Source organism: Equus quagga, chromosome 11, assembly GCF_021613505.1.
Source record: "Equus quagga isolate Etosha38 chromosome 11, UCLA_HA_Equagga_1.0, whole genome shotgun sequence".
Classification (NCBI taxonomy): domain Eukaryota; kingdom Metazoa; phylum Chordata; class Mammalia; order Perissodactyla; family Equidae; genus Equus; species Equus quagga.
Window position 1 is genome coordinate 116,195,662 of NC_060277.1, and position 22,716 is coordinate 116,218,377.

A 22,716-nucleotide genomic window follows, 5' to 3' on the forward strand; every position below is an offset into this window, starting at 1 on the left:
TACAGCGTTATGATTGGAGAAGATGCTTGTTATTATTTTAATTCTTTTAAATTTGTAGAGGCTTGCCTTGTTTCCCAACATATGGTCTATCCTTGAGAACCTTCCATGCGCCCTTGAGAAGAACGTGTATTCTGCTGTTTTTGGATGGAGTGTTCTATATATGTCTATTAAGTCCAACTGTTTTAGCTTTTTGTTTAGCTCCCCTATTTCCTTGTTGATTTTCTGTCTGGATGATCTGTCCATTGATGTGAGTGGGGTGTTGAGGTCCCTTACTATTATTGTGTTATTTTTAATATCTTCTTTTAGGTTTGTTAATAGTTGCTTCATGAACTTTGGTGCTCCTGTGTTGGGTGCATAGATATTTATAAGCGTTATTTCTTCTTGATGAAGTGTCCCTTTGATCGTTACATATTGGCCCTCTGTGTCTCTCTTTACCTGCCTTATCTTGAAGTCTGTTTTGTCTGATAGAAGTATTGCGACACCTGCTTTCTTTTGTTTGCTATTAGCTGGGAGTATTGTCTTCCACCTCTTCACTCTGAGCCTGTGTTTGTCCTTGGAGCTGAGGTGTGTTTCCTGGAGACAACAAATTGTTGGATCTTGCTCTTTAATCCATTTTGCCACTCTGTGTCTTTTTATGGGGGAGTTCAGTCCGTTTACATTGAGGGTGAGTGTTGATGCATGAGGGCTTAATGCTGTCATTCTGTTGCTCGTTTTCCGGTTTTCCTGTGTTTCCTGTGTTTCTCGTCCTGTGTGTTTTAGTCTGTCCATTGACTTCTGCAATTTCTTATGCTGGGTTTCTTAGATTTTTCCTTATTTATGTTTTGTGTCTCTGTTCTATTTTTTAGTTTAGTGGCTACCCTCAAGTTTGTATTCAGAATCTCGTGTATAACATAGTCCATTTTCTGGTGGTCTCTTACTTCCTTAGCCTAGACTGTTTCAGCCCCTTTCCTCCTCCCCTCCTAAATTATTATTTTCATCTCTTATTCCAACTTGTGTTGTGAGTTTGTGGTTAGAGTGATGATTGTCTTTGCTTTGGTGATTTCCTTCCCTTTATCCTAATGCTGTAGTTGAATATTTGCTATGCTATTCCAATTCTATCTGTTTGTCTCCCTACTCTGTGTTTTGTGACCCCTTTCTCCCTTTTTTTCTTATGTCAGGTGTGAGAGCCTTCTTGAGGATTTCTTGTAGTGGAGGTCTTGTGACTACGAAGTCCCTTCGCTTTTGTTTGTCTGGAAAAGATTTAATTTCTCTCTCATATCTGAAGGATATTTTTGCTGGATAGAGTATTCTTGGCTGAAGATTTTTATCCTTTAAAATTTTGAATATGTCACTCCCATCTCTCCTAGCTTGTAAGGTTTCTGTAGAGAAATCCACTGAAAGTGTGATAGGGGTTCCTTTGTAGGTTACTTTCTTCTGCCTTGCTGCCCTGAGTATTCTTTCTTTGTCCTTCATTTTTGCCATTTTTACTACTGTGTGTCTTGCAGTAGGTCTTTTTACATTGACAAATCTAGGAGATCTGAAAGCTTCCTCCACACACGTTTCTCTCTCAATCCCTAGATTTGGGAAGTTCTCTTCTCTTATTTTGTTGAGCACACTTTCTGCTCCATTTTCCTTTTCTACGCCCTCAGGAATTCTGACGATTCTTAAGTTGCATTTTCTCATCGAGTCAGCTATTTCTCTGAGATTTTCTTCAGTTTTTTAAATTCTTAGTTCTCTTTCTTCCTCTGTCTGGAGCCATTCGGCCTGTCTATCTTCGATTATGCTAATTTTCTCCTCTATGGTGTCTACACGTACATTCAGGGAATCCGTATTCTGTCTTATCTGATCCATTGTATTTTTCATCTCTAGTATTTCTGATTGATTCTTCTTTATAGTTTCAATCTGTTTTGTGAAGTAACTCCAGAACTCTTTGACTTGTTTCTCTATATTTCCCTTTACCTCATTGAGTCTTTTGAGGATAGCTATTTTGAACTCATCTTCACTTAGTTTACCCATTTCCAAGCCCTCAGGACCTACTTCTCTATTTTTATTGTTTTCCTTTTGGCCTGGACCTTTTGTAAATTGCTGGATGGTAGAGGAGCGGTTTTTGTACATGATGGTATTATTCGGTTGCGGTTACAGCCTGTCGCCACTAGATGGGGGTCGAGAGCCTTGCATTCTGAGCCCTCTGCCTTCAGCCAATGGTGGTGCGCAGCTTGGGTTGGGGGAGGAGGGGCACTTTCTCTCACAAGCCGACCTGTATTGGATCAGGCCTCACTTTCTGGTCTCCTGGGGCCCTGGCTTGCTGGAGTTCCCCCATGCGAAAGCTTTCCGCCATTAGACGGTTTCCACTGTACCAGTGGTGGGAGTCCTGGACGATCCCCAGATGTGCAGCCCCTCCCCGCACCCGTGGCAGCGATTCCAGTCTCTAGCGATTCAAGTTCTCTCCTACCCTGTTCCAGCTCTTTCAAGGTCAGCTCCAGCTTCTCCGCCCTCCGTCGTTTGGCGGCTGTGGGTCTCCAACGATTTCTGTTATTAGGATTTTTTTTTTGGTTGGAAAGCATTTGCTCTTTTCGGTTGTAATCTGGAGGGGAGAGAGTCCCGGGTAAGCTCACGCCACCATGTTGCTAACGTCACCTGGAGATTTTCTTTATGAACGTAAGGAGGGAACCACGGACACGTTGTGGACCATTCCACCTAATGCCAAAGGGAGGCCTATGTCAGTTCCTGAGACCAAGGGTTGGAGGGCTGGGTTCCAGTCCCCAAGGTCCCGTACCTCCCTTAGGAGTGGGCTGCAAGCTAGGCAGTTTGGGAACGTGAGTGAGCATTGCGGGCAGACTTGCTGAGGTCTGTTTGGAGTGAGTGGAGGAGGGCAGACAGGAGTTCCAGGGTGTGCAGTTGATATGCCAGGACTGAGTTGACCTCTCGGTCTCTGTCCATGTCTCCCACCCCAGCCTGATGGGACCTGTCTCCAGTGTCATCTCAGTGTTCTCATGGGTTTGACAGGTGTCACTGGGAAATAAACTCTACAGGCGTGCGCTAAATCTCTGCCGGCCAGTGTGTGGAGCCACAGATGGTCTGCTCTGCAGTTGCTGCCTCTGGGCCAGGGTCAGCGTGTGGCTTTTGGAATGGACTCCATCACTGCATGTCAGATGTGCAGCCACCAGATGACTCCAAGTTGCTCCCTGGGCGTCATCGATGGCTCGTGATCTGTGAACCATTCTGGATTTAGAGGTTTGGCTCGGCTTGGGTCAGGTGCATGTATTCTCAGGGGTCCACTCCCTGACCTCCAGCTTGTAGCTCGAGCAGAGTGGGACTGCAGGGCGGGCCCTACGACTTTTGCCCGCACCCCTACACACGTGGTGGGTCTGCTTGTTGTGTCATCTGCATTTGACCAGAAGTTTGCACAGAAACCCTCGCTCACTATAAGAGGCCTTTCACAATCCCAGCAGCCAGAGCTGGCCACCGTGGAAGCCCTAGGGACTCCCTGAAGGCCATTCTTCTCTCCATGCGGATTGGTGTCTCAGGGCATTGGGGTCACGTTGTGTGTACGGCTTCTCACAACGCATTGTTAGGAGCTTTCATGCCCACCAGGTGAGCTGCTCAGCTTTACCGGGGCTCGGTGACTGCTGCTGAGACGCGGTGCGTCTGAGACGCGCTGTGGCATCAACGTTGCCCTGGCCTGCCTCCACAGACAGCCGTCAGGGACTCCAGAGAAATGCCTTCTTGAGATGGGAGTGACTGAGCAAGGAGCACGCCTGCCGTGAGCCTTCCTCGGCTGCCTTGGAGGTGCTTTCCACAAAGTCTGCACCACGTGGCGTGCCCTGGACCGAGCGTCCGCTACCGTCAGCCCTGCCCTGCCCCACCCGGGGCTACATTGCCACTTCAAGAGACAGAGGAGCAGGGATGTGCCTTCTGTCTTGGCTGCGTCTTGCTGATGTTATTTGCAAAGACTCAAGGCAAGGTGGCCGTCCCCTCATGCCCTTGTTTACTGGCTGCACCTACTGCTTGTCTGTGCCAAAGGAGTTAATTGTGACACAGAACTGTTTAAAGATAAAAAAAGCAACCTCTCTGCTATTTTGGTGTTTTTGTGCCACCCCAGATCCTTCGGGGATTTGCCTGGAAGGATAGCTGAGGTGTGTGGTCTGTTGTTGGGGCTGTGTGTGGATGCTTCCATTCACCCCCCCACATGCACCCACCTCCCCACCTGCCCTCTGCTTCACGAGGCTGTGTGGAAGGGGTGCACAGTGGCGGGCCCACTGGGAGGCATCATGGGGGCACGTTGTGGGGGGGCATTGTGGGTGCACGTCGTGGGGGGCATCATGGGGCATGTTGTGATGGGCATTGTGAGAGGGGGCATCGTGGGGGCACATTGTGAGGGGCATCATGGGACACGTTATGATGGTCATTGTGATGGCAGCATCGTGGGGACATTGCCCGTCTCTCAGGCCTGCTGGCTTCCAGCCTGTTTGGTCGGTGGGAGCTCCTGCCGGGTCAGCAGGAGGAGGAGGAGGGGAGGAAAGTGAGGTCAGGGGGTGCTCTGCCAGCCTGCACCCTGCAACCAAGGTCACAGCTCCTGGAGATGGCCCGTCCCCACACCTCTCTCCTAAGTGGCCCCTTAATAACCTCCCTGGGGATCATTCTGAAGCTCTCCTTCCATGGTGACCTCGAATGATCCCTTGGTGTAAACTTGGGTTTTTTTCCTCATTGTTGTTTTTCCATTTGTAGGAAATTATTTTCCTTCAAGTTTATTTAAGTAAAAATAGTTCAGAAAGTGAAATAGTTCTGCTGAGTGTCAGTGGTCTTGGCCCCACACCCCTAATCCCAAATTTTTGTTGCTCCAAAGTCATCACTTTCAATCCTTCCAGCTGCCTTTTTTTCTTACCTGCTTCCACATTTCTAAGTTACGTGCTTGCACAGCACTTTCTCCATTTCTTTAGTTTTAGATGTGTTTGTTTAAATGAGGCAAGAGCCAAGGCTCTCACCAAAATGAGAAACTGAGTGGATGCACAGGCTGCACGTGGCTTCTGGCTTATGCACCTATGCCCTTTGACAACGTGGGCAAGTGAGTTCTGCGCTACTGTCAAGAATGTCATGTCGCTCAGCCGTGAGGTTCTGGTCAAACTGCAAGTCTCTTGGAGGTTCTCTGTACGTTTCATGGCAACAATAGCTCAGACCTGGGAGTCATCGCAGACCCTCTGTTCACATATCAGAAAAATAACAAGTTGGCCTTTGCTGTGAATATTCACACAAGTCTGTAAGCTGCTTAGGAGAAGGAGAGCGGTATCAAGTGAGCATCCTCGACGGAGCCCTGATCAGTGTGTTTAAGGTGGTTTTATGTCGCAGAACCCAGCTCTGCCTCCCTGGCTGAGGGAGCAGGGCCTCTCCTCTCTCTCTCTCGCGTCCTTTTGCTCATGTGAAGGCCTGTATGCCAAGGCCACACTGTGAGATTTCACCATTTAGAACCGTGAGAAGCGGGGCTGGGCAATAGAGCTCAGCTTTGCTAGGAGAGATGGAGCGCTGAGCTGTCCCAAATTTGGGAGCCTTAAAACAACCCGTTTTTTATCTGCTCATGCTGCAACACGTCTAGTCTGCTGAGGGCAGGGAGTCTGCTCCTGCGTCCTTGGGACCCAGCTGACAAAGACTCCATACCTGGAACGTGGCCGGGGCTGTGGAGAAGGAAGAGTGCATGTGGCTCTCAGTGCTCCCACAGGAGCCACACTCCTGCTGCTCTCATTGCGTTGGCCAGGGCACGTCGCATGACCACACAGACTTTCCACAATCTGTACAAGTGCAGTCCCTCCACGTGCCTCCAGAGGGGCAGGGAGACCACCGTGTTGTGAGCAGCGCTGGCATCTGCCACCAGTGGTGGAAGGTTGTCACTGAGGAGCCAGGGTAAAGACCTGGCATTCTGCTTGAACATGCAGTGTTAGGTCACTTCCTCCAGTGGGAGATGAAGGTCCGCCCTCTGACCCCGGTGCCCCTCCCAACACACACCTTACCTCCTGTTCCGTCCTCTGACCATAGCCCCCTTCCTGACAGGTCAGGTCGTCCAGGTGTCTAGTCAGAATTCATTAGGTTACCCACATATTTACCTTTCTAAAGATTCTTCATCTCTTTCTGCATCTCTGACCTTGCAGGGGACCATTTCCTTTAGCCTGAAGAACAGACACGCCTTAGTGTTCTCCGTGGTGTCCGTTTGTGGGCAGTAAACTCTAATTTGTCTGTCTGAAATGTCTTTATTTTTGCTGGGTATAGAACTTTAGTTGGGCATTTATTTCTTAGCACTGTAAAGATCACATTCTGTTGTCTTCTCAGTTTTTTCCTTTTTTGTTGAGAGGTTATCTGCCACTCTTTACTCTGTGGGAGGTGATCTGTTCATTTTCTCGGCCTCTCTGGAGATTTTGTCTTCATCTTTGGTTTTCATAGTTTTACCATGATAGACCTAGAATGAATTTTCTTTGTGTTTATCTTGCTTGGGGTTCTAGGGTTAATAGTGGTTCTGTAATCTGTAGTTTTTGTAGAATTTTTGGGTCACTTTTGGAAAAAGTCTCAGCCATTACTTCTTCAAATATTGCTCTTCTCCACTTCTCTCTCCCCTGTGCTTCTGGGACTCCATTCATCTGTAAGTCAGCCCATCTCACGTCATTCTTCCTGTCCCTGACCCTGTCTTCTTTTACTGTCCTTTCTAGTTTGGGTATTTTTTTGACCTATATTCCACGTCACTAATTCTCTCTTCAGCGGTGTCTTCTTTGCCGTTAAACACATCCATTGAACTCTTAGTTCTTGTGTTTTTGTCTCTATGAATTTCTATTTTTTTATAGTTTCTATATCCTTGTCATAGTTTTCAGTCATTTCTTTTACCTCTTTGGGCATGATAAGCACAGTTTAGAGTCTGTGTCTAATAATACCATTACTTAGAGCTTCTGTAGTTCTGTTTGTAAAGGTCTGGATGTTGGGTATGAAAATCTACAGAAATACACTGAAGCCTGGAAACGTGTCCTTTTCCAGAGAGTCTTTCCATGTGCTTCTGGTCGGAGACCTGGGGCTGGCCGCCTGGGGCACCTCCCTCCCGTTTCAAGATTGGAGGGGCTCAGCACTGGCTTCAGCCAGGTACCCTGAATTTTATGCTTATGTCTGGGGATTGGTCTTTTGGCTTCAAAACCCATTGTGAGGGGTTTCCTGGTTTACCTGCAGTGGCTCTGGTCTCCAGGTTTGGTCCCGCCAGCCCTTGAAGACTCTGAGAAGCTCTGGTCCTCCTCTGGGTTTTGAGTGCCTGCTCTGGGATCACTGGTGCTGCCAGCAGCAGGTGCTCACTCCTGGGGTTGGCTTGTAGTTCTTTAGTCCCTTGGTAGCTAACCAGTGACTTTAAGCACATACTGTTTGTTTTTAATTTTGTCTGTCTTTTTAAAAATGTTGCCTTAGCTGGTCGGTTGGTCTGAATTACCTAGTCTGTTACTTTTTAAAACCTTTTATTTTGAAATAATTATAGCCTCATGGGAAGTTATAAAATTAGTGCATAGAGCCCTTTGTATCTGTCACCCAGCTTCCCTCAGTGGCATCTTATCTTACAGTTTAGTGTCAAAGCCGTGACATTGACATGGGTACCACTCCATTAACTAGACTACAGACTCATCCAGTTTTCACGTGTGTTTTTGGATGGGGTGTGTGTGCGTCTGGTCCTATGCAGCCGTGCTTAGAGTTGTATAACCGGCTCCCTGGTCAAGATGCAGAACTGCTTGCTCAGCACGAAGGCCTCCCTCCTGCTGCCCCTTTTGTTCACCCCCCCATCCCCTGACGGCCACTAATCGGCTGTGTTTACAGTCTGTCGTTTCAAGAGTGTGTGTGAATGGGATCACGTGGTACGAAAGCTTTTGAGGTTGGACTTTTTCCATAAGAAGGATGCCCCGGGATCCCTCTGGATAGTTCAGTGTTAATAGGTTGTCCTTTTTATCCTACTGTCTGCTTGTACCAGAGTTAGTTTAACCATTTAGGGACATTTGGGCTGATTCCAGCTTTTATGAATAAGGCTGCCAAGACTATTTGCATACTGCTTTTTGTGTGAACCTAACTTCTCATTTCTCTGGGATAAATCCCCAAGAGTTTCATTGCCGAGTCACATGGTAACCATGTGTTTTGTAAGAAACTGCCAAAAGATTTCTAGAATGTTTGCACCATTTTACCTTCCCACAGGCAGTGTATGAGAGTTCCAGTTTCTTTGCAGCCTTGTCAGCACTTGGTCCTCTCACTGTTTATAACCTTAGCCATTCTGATAAACAGACAGTGACATGTCACTGTGGGTTCCATTTGCACGTCCCTGATGGCTAGTGATGTGGAACATCTTTTTGTGTGCTGTTTTTTTTAACTTGATAAAATGCGTTTAAAATTTATATGCAGGTCAAATCTCTTAAGTTATTTTAAAAAATAGAACTTGGGTTTTCCAGTCCTTAAAACATACCGTAAAACTATTCAGAACAGAATGGCATTTTCTTAGGAGCAGGCAAAGAGATTGATAGAATGGAAGAGAGAATCCAGAAATAGATTCCAGTGTAAAGATATGGATGGGGTTTGATATGTGACAAAGAAGGCGTTTCCAACTTTGGGGAAGAGGGTAGCTTATTGACTGAATGACAGTGTCCCAAATGGCCGTGGGGAAGAGAGTAAAATTGTGTCCCTACCTCACACACATCCAAAACTAAACTTCTGATTAACTGAAATCTTAAGTACAAAAAATGTAATTTAAAAAACTTCAAAGAAATTTCAGGAGACATTCATTATAGTATAACGTCTGTTCCTAAAAAACTTGTTAATTTGGAAGTTTTCAAATCTACACAGAAGCAAAGAGAAATAGTGTAACGAGCCCCATGTCTGTCCTCCGTCTTCAGTGAGTCCCCATATTTGCTACTATTGTTTTATTTGGTCCCTGAACATATTCCTTCCAGGGCCCTCCCCCGCCCCCCCGAACTGTAAAGCAGATCCAAACACCACGTCACAGTAAGACTTCATTGGACAGTTTGAACTGGGAAGGACTCTTTTTTTTTGAGGAAGACTGGCCCTGAGCTAACATCCATGCCCATCTTCCTGTACTTTATATGTGGGACGCCTACCACAGCATCGCTTGATGAGCAGTGTCATGTCTGCACCCGGGATCCAAACCGGCGAACCCTGGGCCGCTGAAGTGGAATGTGTGCACTTAACCGCTGTGCCACCAGGCCGGCCCAGAAGGACTCTTTTTTTCTGTGTGTTTTTCTTTGTTTTATTTTTGGCTCTTGGCACAGAACCACCTAGCAGAATTGACAGTAGTTCCACTACTAGAAACTAGCAAGAGAAAATAATGTTTGTTTAATAAATATGAAAAGCTTTTGTATAGAAGAATATACCATGTGTAAAGTCAGTAGACTAAGTACAGATTTAGAGGAAGTACTTGTATTGCAGTTGAAAGATAAATTATTATTCATAGGCTGCAAAGACTTCTTAAAATTGCCCATCCAATTGAGAATAGGGCAAAGCAGAATATAGACATTTCACCTGAGTGCGTGGTTGTGGTGTCTACGGCTGTGTGATCCTCTGAGCATGGAGGATGCCTGGGAGCTCGCCGTCCAGGTCACCTTAGTGCCCGGATCCAGGCTGGAGCTCGGTTACAAGGAAGGGGTGTCCGTACAAAGGCAGGGTGTTCGCTCGCTCCTGTGGAGGTGTGTTGGGGTACTTGGCGCATGCACAGCTGAGCAGTAAGGGGTGACCGCCACAATGTCAGTGGCAACTTTTTCCATCTTACATTTTTCTGTAGTGTTAGAACTTTTTCAACAAAGATGAATTTATACAATTGAGAAAAACCACTAAAGCTGTTTTCACTTTAGTGTAACAGGAATGGCGGGTGCAGAGGCCGCACTCTTTCCGTATTATGTGTGGGCAGTTCAAGAAGAAGACTTTTGTGTAGGCACTTTAGGAGGAGCGTGAGTGTCTTGCTGGGAAGTACAGGGGGCTGTCCCAGGGGGGTGGGGGGCGGGGGTGGGGGGAGGGCGGGTCCTGGGTGTGGTTCTGATGGTGGGCATGGCCATACTCTGCCCCTCCTCACTGAGGCGCTGCCCCTCAGGGTGGGCCTCTCCTGCTGGGCTCCCCATGCAGACGTCGGGCCATGCATGGTGAGGCTGCCAGCCAGAAGCTCAGGGTCCTGGTATTTGGTCCCATGTTTCCGGTTTCCTGTGCAACGGGCGGGTCTGTAACCTCTTGGTTACATTGGACTGTATCTCTGCCGTGGAAGTGTAATCATTTCTCGATTTAAAAATGGACACTGGGTTATTCATAGTCAGGTGCTTACCAGAGCTTCCAGCACTGCAGCTAGTCTAGGAACCATCCTGCTGGGGATAATAAGCAGTACTTTCTCTGCTGACAGCGTGAGCTCCTGCTCTTGGTCTGACTCGGTCCCAACCCACGGTGGACCCCCGGGCACTCACCTGTCTGGCCCCTTGCAGACCCCAGGATGGTCACCTGTCCGACCCATGGTGGAACCCCCAGTGCTCACCTGTGATAGGAGTGCTTCTTCCATCCTTGGAGACCCTTTTTCTCCCATGTGAGCATACTGCGCCGTGGTCCTCGTCTCAGGCAGGTGCCTAATGCTCTGCCACAGCTCCTGGTCACTTGTAGGTGTTGATGACCTCGCTAGCCCACGAGTCCTCTGAATCGCTACTCGTCCCTGGGGATTCTTGTTGGGGTCTGTAGCTGAGGAGATGCCCAGGGCTTGCTCGAGGGCTGGCTGGATAGCAGCACTGAGGCATGTGGAGTGGGCGGCGGTGCTGGGAGGGGGCTTGCTGCTGGACGTGCAGGACTCAGACACAGCAGGGTAGGTGCTGTGACAGGCACTTTTGGAGAAATGACATTGAATTTATCCTTTTTCTTCCTAGTGTGCGTTTTAATAGAAAACTTGTCCCTTTCCAAAATGCCCTTCAGAGGTGATGCTGTAATCGGTAAGTGTTTTTCTTGTTCAGTAACTCACCTTGCAGCATTTTCTTCCAGAACTACTTCCAATTAAAAAGTAAAAATGAATCTGTTAGGATAGGTGATAAAGTCTCATGATATTAAATACCTTGTTTTGAAATTACTACACGAACCCAATGTAAATCATGAGCGTCTGTCACACTCCTCCCTCCTCAAAAAAAAGAGAATCTTTCCCTTCCTTCCTCAGACCTCCTAGCTGTGCCTCTGCCCGTCACAGCCGCGCCCAGTGCTGGCCGTTGTTGTCCGTTCCTCTCCCGATGGATGGTGCAGGCCCGAGTGGCATAGATGCTCACGGGACTAGAGCAGCATTGGCAGCAGGCGCCAAGGCCTCGCAGGCAGGACGTGCGAGAACCAGCTTTCGCGGCAGCGGCTGGGCCCCCATGCAGGCCCAGAGCCCCTCCGTGTTCTGTGGCAGCTGGCCACAGTGAGGCAGTAAGAAAGGGGCCTAGGTCACCTTCACCACTGGCTGTCTTTGCTCTGCAGCCGTAGAAGTCTGGTGACGGAAAAAAAAATAAAAACTGGATAGACTGAGCATTTGTTGCCACGTGTTGGGTATAATTGAGTTGACTGCTGGGTTCTTATTGTTGGGCCCTGGGCAGTGTCTGAGGGGCAGGTACAGGAGAAGACCACCTGAGGCTTGCAGGTGCAATAAAAGAACAAAGGTTGTCCCGTGTAACAGTTTTGGCGTTTCAATGGCCCAGAGAAGACTTGCTCCCTTTAGATTGCGAGGCCTTCAGAATGCTGGACGCCCTGGGGAGGGTTTGCTGTAGGTTTCCTCCAGACTTTGATTTAAGAGGCAGAAGGAGATCTGTTTGTTGATGTTTGTAATTTCATCTAAATATTCTTAATCGAGTAAATAAATTTCTTTGTCTCTTTAACAGATGGTTGGCAGTGGCTGATAAATGACACTCTGAGGAATCTCCATCTTATTTCAAGTCATTCTAAACAACAGATTAAGGTGCGGGAAGCACGATTTCTCCAACTGTTGCATTACAGAAAGTGATGTTAATTATTGTGTTTAGTGTCTGTTTGAAAGGACTAGTGTGATAACTGGTAAATGGCATATTTAGAGTTCTGTATGGCATTGTCTGTGTAATTATAATCAAGGAAACAAATGCAGCTGTTGGTGACCAGAATATTTAAAATTTTTAGTAGTATTTCTGGTTTTATCATATTAACCTTCGGAGCTATTTTTATATATATTGATAGTAACTATTTGGTTAGTTGAATTTGTGCAGTGTCCTGTCGAGCTGTAGGATTTTAGGGAGGGATCTTCATACCTGATGCTCATGTGCCGATGAGAACCCACAGTCCGAGATCTGCCCGCGGATCAGTGTCGGTCATTTTGAGCAAGCAAGAGAGTGTGTGTGGCCGAGTGCCACTGCTGTCTTGGCCCAGGACAGGGGGCCCTCAGACCAGCACACCTGTAACACTCAACCCCTTCCAGAGATGAGAGCTTGGGTGTTGATGACAGCTATGCTTTGACACTGAGGATGGAGAAACGAAATACATACTGGTCTCCTTTATAACTCTCCAGCCTCCTGTGTCTCTTAGCATTTCTGCTGGGTTGATAGGATGCGTCTTCAACGTCCTTTTTTTTTAAGTGACTTTATCATTCTGTTGAATCCGAGTACAGTTTCACTAGTTGAATGTGAGTGCCTCATGATCAGGGCTTCAAAATTTCCTTTTTAAGACATATCCATCATTGATTCACACTGGCAGTGGCCATGGTGCAGTGCTCTAATTGGTACCAGTGACATCTGGTGTGATGCTCCATTCTGTGGGCCCTCCCCGTGCTCACAGCCCCACACTGCCAGCCCAGCACCCCTCCCGCGCCTGCTGCCTTGGCCTCAGCTCCCTGATTTGGGGTAGCAGTAGAAGGAACACAGGAGCCCAGCGGGTCTGCCGTTGCTGTCTGTGTGGTCACGCGAGGCCCATGCCAAGCTCTGGCTCCTCCTCTGTGGGCAGCAGAGGTTTGAGGAGAGGGCCTGTGCGGCCCCGTATGCCACGTGAGCTCAGTGGCTACCATCATGTTGGCTCCCCACACTCTCCTCAGCTCTCCTCCATCCTGCTCTGGGGCTCCTGGGGCTCCTGGTGGCCCGCGGGATTGGCGCCTGAGGAACTCACAGCCCCTCCTCCTCGTCCAGCCCCTTCCCGGTCCCACTGCCCCTGAACTCCTGACTCCTCTAAATGAGGCCTGTACACGGCTCGCCTAGAGTCCTTGCCCACGTTACTTCACGTGTGTAACACACTTTATCCTTCATTCTGCTGGGAAAGAAAACATGCTCCATTTTGTGATTAACTATTCACGTTAGAAGATGTGGGATTGTATTGTGTGGAAGAAACAATCAAGGTCTCTGTTCGATTTACTAGCACGGCCCCCTCACATTCTGCCTTGCTTTAGGATGCGGCTGTCTTGGCCCTGGCCGCTCTCTGCAGTGAGTACTACACGAAGGAGCCTGGGGAGGTGGACCCCGCCCGGCAGGGTGAGTGGATGTGGAGCAGTGGACCCTCAGACCCTCCAGGAAGCTTGGGTGTGCAGGGTGGGGGTTTCTGCCACTCCCTCCTGCGGCAGTGTGGATGGGGTCTGGGGAGGGAGAGTGCTGGGCAGGTGAGTGCAGCCCAGGGCCCGAGCCGGGTGGTCAGCAGAGACAAGGATGGGCAGTGGGCAGTGGACACGGAGGTGGGGGCTGTGGGGCTGCGTTGTGGCGTCGCGCCCTCGGCCTGTCCTCTCGCGTGCTCCAGCTGTGCAGAGCTTCTCTTTTGCTCTGAACAAGTGGCTTCGCTAGGCCGTGTCCTGCATAGGCTGCACCACGTCAGCCTTTCCTGGACATGGTGCTGCTGTTAATTATGTAAAATCAACTTAGTTTTTAGCAGTGTTTGCTTAAATTAGGTTTTTAAGTGAACTTCCCCGTTTTGTGCATGGGTGCTCCGGTCACACTTGAGGGCTCCTTGTCTTTCCCCATGTAGACCCTTCCCCGTCCCACGTGTTTCTGCCCCCTTTGTCCCCTGTGTTCCTGGTGTCTGTTCTCCAGCTCCTTCACTTTTGTTGTCGTGGTGACTCTTTTCTGACCCTTGTTCCCTAGGTCTGTCAGCTCAGAAGTGTCTGCTTCTGTCTCACCAGGTCCTCCTGCTTCCAGGAGGAACTTAGAGTCTCCCTGGAGTCTTTATTCATGTCAGTGATTACGTCATGGGCTTTTATGTTTTATGGTAAAATGTGCTTTCAGAATTTTCCTAGCCACTATGGCTGCGTTTTCCTGGTGAGTGTCCTTCACGTGTTAACACATTTTGCTCTTTTCCTCTTTACGAAAACAGTGTCCGTGCAGCTGCCTTGCTGCGTCGATTGGGTTTCCGGCATCACCTCTATCTGGAGTTTATCTGATACACCATATGATACTGTTTGTAGGGTCTAGTTCATTAGCATCATTTTTTATATTAAAACGCTTCACATTCACGTGTTAGGTTGCCCTGGGGGTTCCTTCATATCATTTTACAGAACACATATTACAGTTGTTTCAAAAGTATACCAGAGACTGGCCTGGTGGCATAGAGGTTAGGTTTGTGCGCTCCGCTTCAGTGGCCCAGGGTTCGCAGGTTCAGATCCCGGGTGTGGACCTATACACAGCTCATCAAGCCATGCAGTGGCAGCATCCCACATGCAAATACAAAATAGAGGAAGACTGGCACAGATCTTGGCTCAGGGACGATCTTCCTCACCAAAAAAAGAAAAAAAAAAATATATATATATATGTGAAACACTATTTTAAATAAGGATATAGAAATGTGTGCAATAGTCTAAATCTACTTTGTGATTTTTTTCAAAAATAAGAAAACATTCTGTAATTTCATCTTCTGACAGACTTTCTGACGAGGATTATTTTAGGCTGGTTACTTTGAGAAGGGGGCTCTGAGGAATGGAATTTGCTTGCCCTTTGATGAGAGACATTTGCATTTGTGAAGGAAGTCTCCATCTGTGGGGAATGTCTTCCTCTCTGCACCAGGAGGAATCGGGGATGACCTTATCTCTGGAAACTCTTGATGGGGAAGTCAAGAACTTAAGTTGTTCACTGTCTGGCAACCTCATGTAACTGACCCCCCCCCCCAACATCCTCCTTTGTCTTTAGCTGAAGATAATATTTAAGCTGTGGCTTCTGCCATTTACTTAACCCGGTTTGATTCTTATCTAAAAGTTATAGGACCACCCAATACCCAGACCCTACAGCACTGATACCATTTTAACAACTCTTTTTACATATTCTTTCCTTTGTCTTGTAAAAAGATAACTCACATACCTATGCCTTAAATTTAGCCCTACCCTCAACTCATTTTTTGCAGCAGCAGCTCTTTACTGCCTGTGGGTCCTGTTCCCATGCTATTCCACATTATTCTCTAAATAAAAGAGCAGTACTGCCAGACCTTGAGAGTCCAAGAAATCTTTCTTTCGACTCCTTGGCTCACCGACCCCGCATCATTTCCACATTGGTGTTGTTTTACTGTATCCCTTTACTAACGTGGGTAGTATTACATAAAGAGACAGTGACCTTATTTTGTATTTGGTCTATTTTTAACATTGGGATGATAAGGTCATGTTTTACTTTTTGCCTAAGAAGAGAGGACCACATCATATCACTCTGAATATATAAAAACAGATTCTGAAATTAACCTTTGACATGTTGAGACTCAGTGAATTGTGAAGAGGATGGAGGTGACTTCTCCTGCTGCCACTGACGTGTATCATCGTGCATTCCACCCAGGATATCATGCTAGTGCATGTACACGTGGACTCCAGCTTTATTGTTTTCTATCCTAATATTTGAGGGTCTGAGGAGCACACTATTGAGGTTTTCATGGACATGTGTTGAAAAGTCATGGTTGGTTGAAGTTTAAGCACTCACAACAAACGTCTTTCGTGACAGCAGGTGGGACTCATCAGCGCTGTCGGCCTCCCTTCGCCTCCCGAGCTGTGTTTTGAAGAGCAGATCTGGCAGTTCCACTTCCCTCCTCACAGTCCCACGATCCCGCCCTGAGCCTGCTCCCCTCTCTCAGCCTCTGCTCCGGTTCCTGACTCACTTCTCCCTCTCAGGACTCTCCTGCAGCCCATCTCCCTGCCCTATGCCCCTTTTCCTGACTCATCGAGGGCATCCCCATGGAGCAGCCTGTGAGCCCGTGGTGTCAGCTTGGAGCTGCGTCTGCTCCTGGGCTTTGAGCAGTACTCTGGTCTCTGAGGAGATGGGACGCATCGTCTGCCCAATAAGCATGTGTGTTCTTAGTGAATAAAAATGAAAATTATCTCTATATTGACCATTCTTAAAACCCTCTTAGATTTGATTTCCTAAGAGTGAAATCATGTGTTAAAATTACTTAGAAAACCTCAAAACCACTAATAAAAATTCTTAAGTCTGTTTTGAGTTATCCCATTTTGAAACTATATCTGCTTTAGAAGCCTCAAATGGTCCTCCATCCTTTCTTCCAGCATTTTTGCTTGTGTTTCTGGAATACGCGTGACGAGCATGTGTTGTCAGTAACCGACAGTGTTGCTTCTTTGCAGAGGAGCTGATAACGCAGTATCTTGCTGAACTTCGGAGCCCAGAGGAAATGACCCGCTGTGGCTTCTCGCTGGCCTTGGGCGCTCTTCCCGGCTTCCTTCTGAGGGGCAGGCTCCAACAGGTACGGCTGAGCTGGGCTGTAAGAGCGGCATCCCGGTGCAGGGTCATGGGTTAGGTCTGGGTGGTGTTGTGTGAGCCCACACATGGGGCAGGAGGTGGTCAGATGGTCAACAAATCCAGAGTTTGTGGTTGGGGAGGAATTCCGGAAAAGCAGCCCCTGTGGCCACAAGAAAGGGAATAGGGACCAACCAAAGGAACGGGGGACCTCCTCGTTAACATCCTCCTGTGAAAGGAGAGACCCTGAAAAGCTAAATTCCAGTTTGTGGAAGGGATGTGTGTTTGAGGGAGAGACCCTCCCTGCCTCTGTGGCACACGTTTTTGCCTTGACACGTTTGTGGTCCATTGTCCAGTGTCATCTTCATCAGAAACGAATGTCTCTGTCCTCATCTGGAGACGCGGCCCTGCCCTGTAGCCACGATTGAAGGGTGCTGGGTCTCTGCAGAGGCCTCGCCCCAAATGCCCCTTACACCCCAGGAATTCCTCCTTGGGAAATACGTCCCATCCCTGAGGGTAGTTGTCCCAGGACCCGCCTCTACATGGCCTTCCCCTCTCCCCAGCCTCTGGCAGGCCAGGCGTCTGGCAGGGCTCTGAGCCTCTGTCACAGCCCGAGGAGGTCTCTGCATGCCCTCAGGAGGACAGATGACCACTGGTGTCCTGCTTCCTGTGGCTGCTGAGCCTTACCCTCATGCTGGTGCCTGGGGCGCAGAGCGGAGGAGCAGAGCTCGGCTTGGGCAGAAACGCCGTGGGCCTGTGGTCTTGGGATTCGGACTTGGAGCAGGCGCACCGCAGAGCGCACTGGAGTCAAGGCCACTGGACACAGAGCTCCCCTCCTGTCCTCGGGCTTTGCCTGGGCCCCTGCCAGCCCCACTCTCTCCAGTCTCGAAAGACTGGAGGATGTTTCCTCTGTTGCCAGCTCCCTGTGAAGGCTGATAGCAGAAGGCGTGGGCTTGCTTGCGTCTCCTCTCGCCCGTCTTGCCTGCACCCGAGGCTGCTCTTAGGCCCTCACCCCTGGGGATGCTGTTCGCTGTCTGCACAGCCCCTCCTCTGGGAACCGCGTGCGCCCCCTGCCCCCCTTCTGCCTCCTGCTTGGCCCCTCTTGGTCTCCTCGGGTCTCCCCTGAGACATGGCTGCCTTGAGCATTGCTGTCCTTGGCTTGTCTCCTTTCAGGGTGATCTGTCACCCTCCTGACACCCTGACTTGGGTCCTGAGCTCCCAGGAGAGTGGGTGCCCGTGGCCCTACCCTGGAGTCCCCGCCGGCCTCTGTCCACCACACTCTCATGCTCCCCTTTCCCTCGACTGAAGTGTCACTTACAGTCCTGCCACCCTGCCTCCCAGGTGCCCATCGCTTGTGTCACCGCCTCCTGCCTGAGACACCTTGGGACCCGTGGCAAGGATAAACTTACATACTAACGAGTTGGGGACAGACTGTCTAAGACTCACTGTTGGACTTAGCCAGCTGAGACATGGGGCTGTTAGAATGGAATTGGCCCTTCGAGGAGTAGCAGACAGACTCCAGAGGCCAGCGTTCCCTCTGCCAGACCCTCCAGCCTTCAGCAGCGGGGTAGGGGGTGCCACTGGTGGTGGGGGGCACAGTCTTGCCAAGGATAAGGCATCATCTGTGGAGATGACCTGGCTGCAGGAGCCTAACAGTGGAAGTGCTGGGGTGACCCCCCTGTGCTGTGCATTCCTCCTGGGCTGCACCAGCTGTGTGGCCCGCACGGACAGCCGCCAGGCTTGCGGCGCTGCGTCTGGGAGCAGCTCCACCTGTGTGGTCAGTGAGTCTCTCACAGGGTTGACGGTTCTGCTGACGACTCGTCATTGCTTTTCAGGTTCTAGCTGGTTTAAGCGCCGTCACCCACATTTCTCCCGAGGATGTCAGCTTTGCCGAGTCCCGGCGGGATGCCTTGAAGGCGATTTCGAGGTGAGTCCCACTGGTTTTCCTCCCAAACTCATCCTTCCAAAGCCAGCAGCTGCAGGCCGAGGAATGTTCATGGTCGGTTTGTGTTAGAAGCCCAGTCTCAGGGGATGAATCCACTTGGAAGTTAAGGTTGTTTTTTGTTTTCTAGTTTCTTCTCTTTTCAGAGGGTTGTCAACATTTCCGGCTCACAGAGGCTCATTAACGGTTTTATTTGTCGTAATTACAGTGACTATTAAACCTGTATTGTGATGACTTCTTTACTTTGGGGAATTGGGGAATGAGCTCCAGCTCCAGGAGTGACCCCGTCAGCGTGTGCTGACCTCTGAGATGTGTTGCAAATGTGCACACTTGGGACGCCCACTCCAGTCCCTCCTGCACAAGCACGTCCGAGGACCAGCCTGTGCAGCCCTGTGCTGCTCCCGATGTCATGTTACCCCCATCTGCCAGGATGGGAGGGTAGGGGACCAGACACAAGTGGCCTCCCTGTGCACCTTTTAAACTGGAGACACTAGAAAATGTGATTTCAGAGAAGAGTGTCATTCGCGTGTGTCTGCACAGAAGGAGCCCTGGAAGTCCCAACCCCCTCCGAGGCCCCCGTCCAGTTCCGAGTGTCCTGTCAGCAAGACATGTCAGGCTGCCAGGATGTGAAATATGGGACAGAGTGGATGGCTTCATAGCCAGTCGCTCTGTTTCACACATTTGTAATTTCAGGGTCTGCCAGACTGTCGGTGTGGAAGCAGGAGGGAGCCCGGATGAAGTTGTGTGTGAAGAGAATGTTGCCCAGATTTTCCGCACGCTGCTGGACTGTCTGAGGGATTACACCACTGATAGCCGCGGGGACGTGGGGGCGTGGTAAGCGTGTTCCCCAGTCCCACAGCCTGTCTCCCTCTGCGGCTCAGCGAGTGGTACCAGGGTGGAGCTGGGCGTTCCCTGCCTCTGCCCGTGGCCCATGTCGTGTCGCTTCTCCCTGGGCGTAATCTGCCGCCGCTGTCCAGCCTGGGCCATTGTTCTCAGGACAGCAGGGCCTCTGGGGGCCCGGCCTCTGCTCCTTACTGGGAAAACATCCACTTCGTGTAATACAGACACGGTGCTGACTCCGTTGTCTAAGCCCAGTTCTGACCTAATGGAGTTCATGCAGCCAAGCCCAGCGCAGCCGTCTAGAGCGAGAGGTCGCATGCCATTCTGGAGAAGGGCTGAGATGGGCACTGGGCGGAAATTGTGCCAAGGCTGGTTTTCCAGGGACTCAGCTGCACGTCAGCAGAATCAGTCCTGCCCGACGGAGACCAGACTTCCAGTGCCCGGGTCTCACGGTCCAGGAGCACCCCTCCGTTGTGGCTTACCTGGGGGAGTCCTAGATAACTGCCAGCTGAGCTAACTGAGGCTGCTGACGAGGCTGTGCTCATGGCCCAAGACCGGCTTGTTCATTTCTTTCCTCTCACTGGGGGTTGTCTTCTGCTGTGAATAAGAGACCCAGTGGCTGTGTTGGAGGAGCCGAGAGAAACTCCACAGGGGGTGTTATTCACGTTCTCTGTCACGGTCTCTGGGCTGTGATGAGGACGCCTGTCTGTGGGCAGAGCACAGAAAAAGATGTCACTCACATCGAGCAGAAATAGTTCATTTTTTAATTATGATGATGGGAAAAGAAGTTAAGCTTTATGTTAAAACTTCAAAGTAAAAAGAAACGGATGGGCGTGTTGTCCCACGTTTGGCAAGTTTTGACTCCTTTTTCTCTAGACATTTTCTCTGCCCATTATCTTTCTGACATTGTGTTACCCGGTAGGACTTCATGATGTCCCACACATCCTGGAGCCTACTCATTTATTCAAAGTGCCCTCTTCAGTTGTATAGATTCTATGAATTTATGTTCAGCTTCATTGGCTCTTTCCTTTATTCAGTCTCCACAATGCTATAAGGTTTCTCCAATAAAACCTTAATTTCATATTGTATCTTGTTGATAAATCCCCCGCTGGGTCTGTGTCTGCTGCCCCCCTGCCTCTTCACCATCAGGAGTGTCTCCTGCCCTGCCGGCTTCACTCCTTCCTCTGCTCCTCCCGATGTTGTTTGGGGCAGGGCCCTCACCGGGGCTTGCTGACCTCCCATGTGTCTGCAGAGACTCTGGGACTCATCAGGGTCTCATTGGAACCCCGGGGTCTGCCTGGACGGTGGCAGTGTGGGAGCGCTCTGGGGTGCCACGTACTTCCCGGCCCCGTGTCCCCAAGGAGGCCATCCTGAGGCTGCTTGCTGGCTCTCTGGGTGCGGCTGCAGCGCAGCCACCTGACCCCTTTGATGCCCCGCCTCTTGGGGTCTGTGTCGGTGACTACCGTCTGACCTCCACAAGGGCTTGCTCGTCTGCCCTGGACAGTGGGCCACTCTCCCTGATTCTTTGTGTGATTCTTTCTTCTAGCGGGTCCTGGACACGGGGGGGGGGGGGTTTGTTGTGGAGACCCTGGGCCTGTATCATTCTTGTGGAGGGGCTGGCTGGTGGCCTTCAGCAGCCAGGGGACCTGGTCTAACATTTACGGGGATGCTTTCCGCCTCGCCCGATGTGGGTGGCCACTCATGTTCTGTCCAGTCGTCCATGTCCTGGTGGAGACGTGGGCACTGCTCCCACACAGATGTGGGGTGCCCTCCTTGGGCATGCCCCTTGAGGGGACCCCTTTGCTCTTGGTGTCCCTAGTTGTCCCAGACTCTTCCTCGCAGTTCAGGGTAGAAGGACCGTGGGTTTCCACTGGGGTTTCTGTGCTGCTGTGCTGCCCTTGGAGCAGAGCAAACAAGAAACAGAAGAAGCCCCCAGCTGCCACTGCTCCAGCCCCGCCATCCCCAGGAGCTCAGGCTGTGCCGTGGCTGTGGCGTCGGTGAGGCGGCTCCTGGCCTCATGGGTTCGGAGAGTGTCCGGGTCTTCTCAAAGGCTCCAGTTCTCTGTGGACAGGCTCCGTCGTCTTCACTTGTTTCCTCTCCTGTTCTTCAGTGTGTTCCTTGTGCTTGCTGTCAAGACTCTCAGTGCTCTCTCCAACGTCGTGTCGTCCTGGGCCTGTCTGCTCTTGTCTGCTCTCTGTTTTTAGAACTTGATCTTTTTCTTTTTTAAATATTCCTTGTAATTTTTAACTGAATCCAGAAATTGTGGCTTCAAATTGCAGAGGCTGTGGGTCGTGGGATTTCCTCACAGCAGCAGCAAGCCCATGTTGTACGGGTGGTTGCTGTGAGCCCCCGATCTGAGGTCCCCCTTACTCCTGTCCACGCCCTAGGCTGCTGTGCCCATGGCCTGAGGAGGGGCCTCCTGGGTTTGGAGCCCAGGTTCTTCCTCCTGCACCTCTGTCCTCCCAGCTGCCGGAGATTTGGAACCTCACCCTGTGCTTGCCCATTAGGAGCTGGCAAGGCCCCTCCTCTATGTCTCCCTGCCCCCCAGCCTTCCCTGTGAGTGCTGGGCATCCATGGGAGCGCTCTGTTGTCCCTCCCCAACGCCCTGCCTGCTCCCTGGCCCCTCCCCATGGTTGTGTGTGTGTGTGTGTGGTGTCCTGAGCAGTGACTGGTCAGTGGCTGAGGCTGGTGTCTGAGCCCGTCCAGCCCCATCAGCCTGTGTCCAAGCAGCCCTGCCCCTGCAGGCCTCTCCCACCCGCTCCCGGGGCTGGGGCCTCTGTGCGTGCCCCGCCTCTCAGATCTGAGCAGCACAGCTGTCTCTCTGGCATGCAGCTTTCACTCCTTGGTGGACGGTGGATGCCTGGGCCTGTGGGACCTGCTGGCCCTGGTGACGCGGGTGGTGCCTTTGGTCCTCGTGGTCCGGCTGTGCCCTGCCTAGGTGGGGTGCACTCTGTCCCAGGTTTAAGATGCTGCTTTCACTCTGGAGTCAGGCCAAGAATAGTGTGGTCTTGGGTTTTCTAATCGTATCAGTTTTGTTTGCTTTAATGTGAGCTGTCGTGGAGCAGACTTGTTCCGAGTGGGGGGACGTCGTGATCTGGACGGGACATGGGCAGCAGCACACCAGAGCTGCTCTGCGAACGGCTGTCCTGGGGAAAGCCAAAAAACCCTCCGTTTCTTTGCCAGGAGAAAGCTTTGCAGCGTGAGTGTATTGTGCTTTTAAAGGTCCGTGAAATATCAGTGCTGTTTCCCTGTGTACACTTGCAGCAGTGTGCTGGGACCTGCCGTCTCTCCTCGGGTGTC

At 50.4% G+C, this 22,716-nt stretch overlaps 1 protein-coding gene across 7 annotated transcripts in view; it reads left to right on the forward strand.

Moving 5' to 3' along the window:
- Nucleotides 1-22,716, forward strand: part of TBCD (tubulin folding cofactor D) — a 190,006-nt gene that overhangs the window by 148,390 nt on the left and 18,900 nt on the right. For 4 of the 7 annotated variants that reach the window (XM_046676424.1, XM_046676425.1, XM_046676426.1 and 1 more), the window contains 6 exons: nucleotides 10,881-10,943; nucleotides 11,856-11,932; nucleotides 13,379-13,460; nucleotides 16,523-16,641; nucleotides 18,470-18,561; nucleotides 19,270-19,410. In XM_046676424.1, the coding sequence (XP_046532380.1) occupies nucleotides 10,881-10,943; nucleotides 11,856-11,932; nucleotides 13,379-13,460; nucleotides 16,523-16,641; nucleotides 18,470-18,561; nucleotides 19,270-19,410 (574 nt within the window). Of the gene's footprint in view, nucleotides 1-9,836; nucleotides 9,933-10,451; nucleotides 10,550-10,880; nucleotides 10,944-11,855; nucleotides 11,933-13,378; nucleotides 13,461-16,522; nucleotides 16,642-18,469; nucleotides 18,562-19,269; nucleotides 19,411-22,716 lie in introns of all 7 variants that reach the window. The other 3 variants (XM_046676423.1, XM_046676420.1, XM_046676422.1) reach the window with 1 other exon arrangement.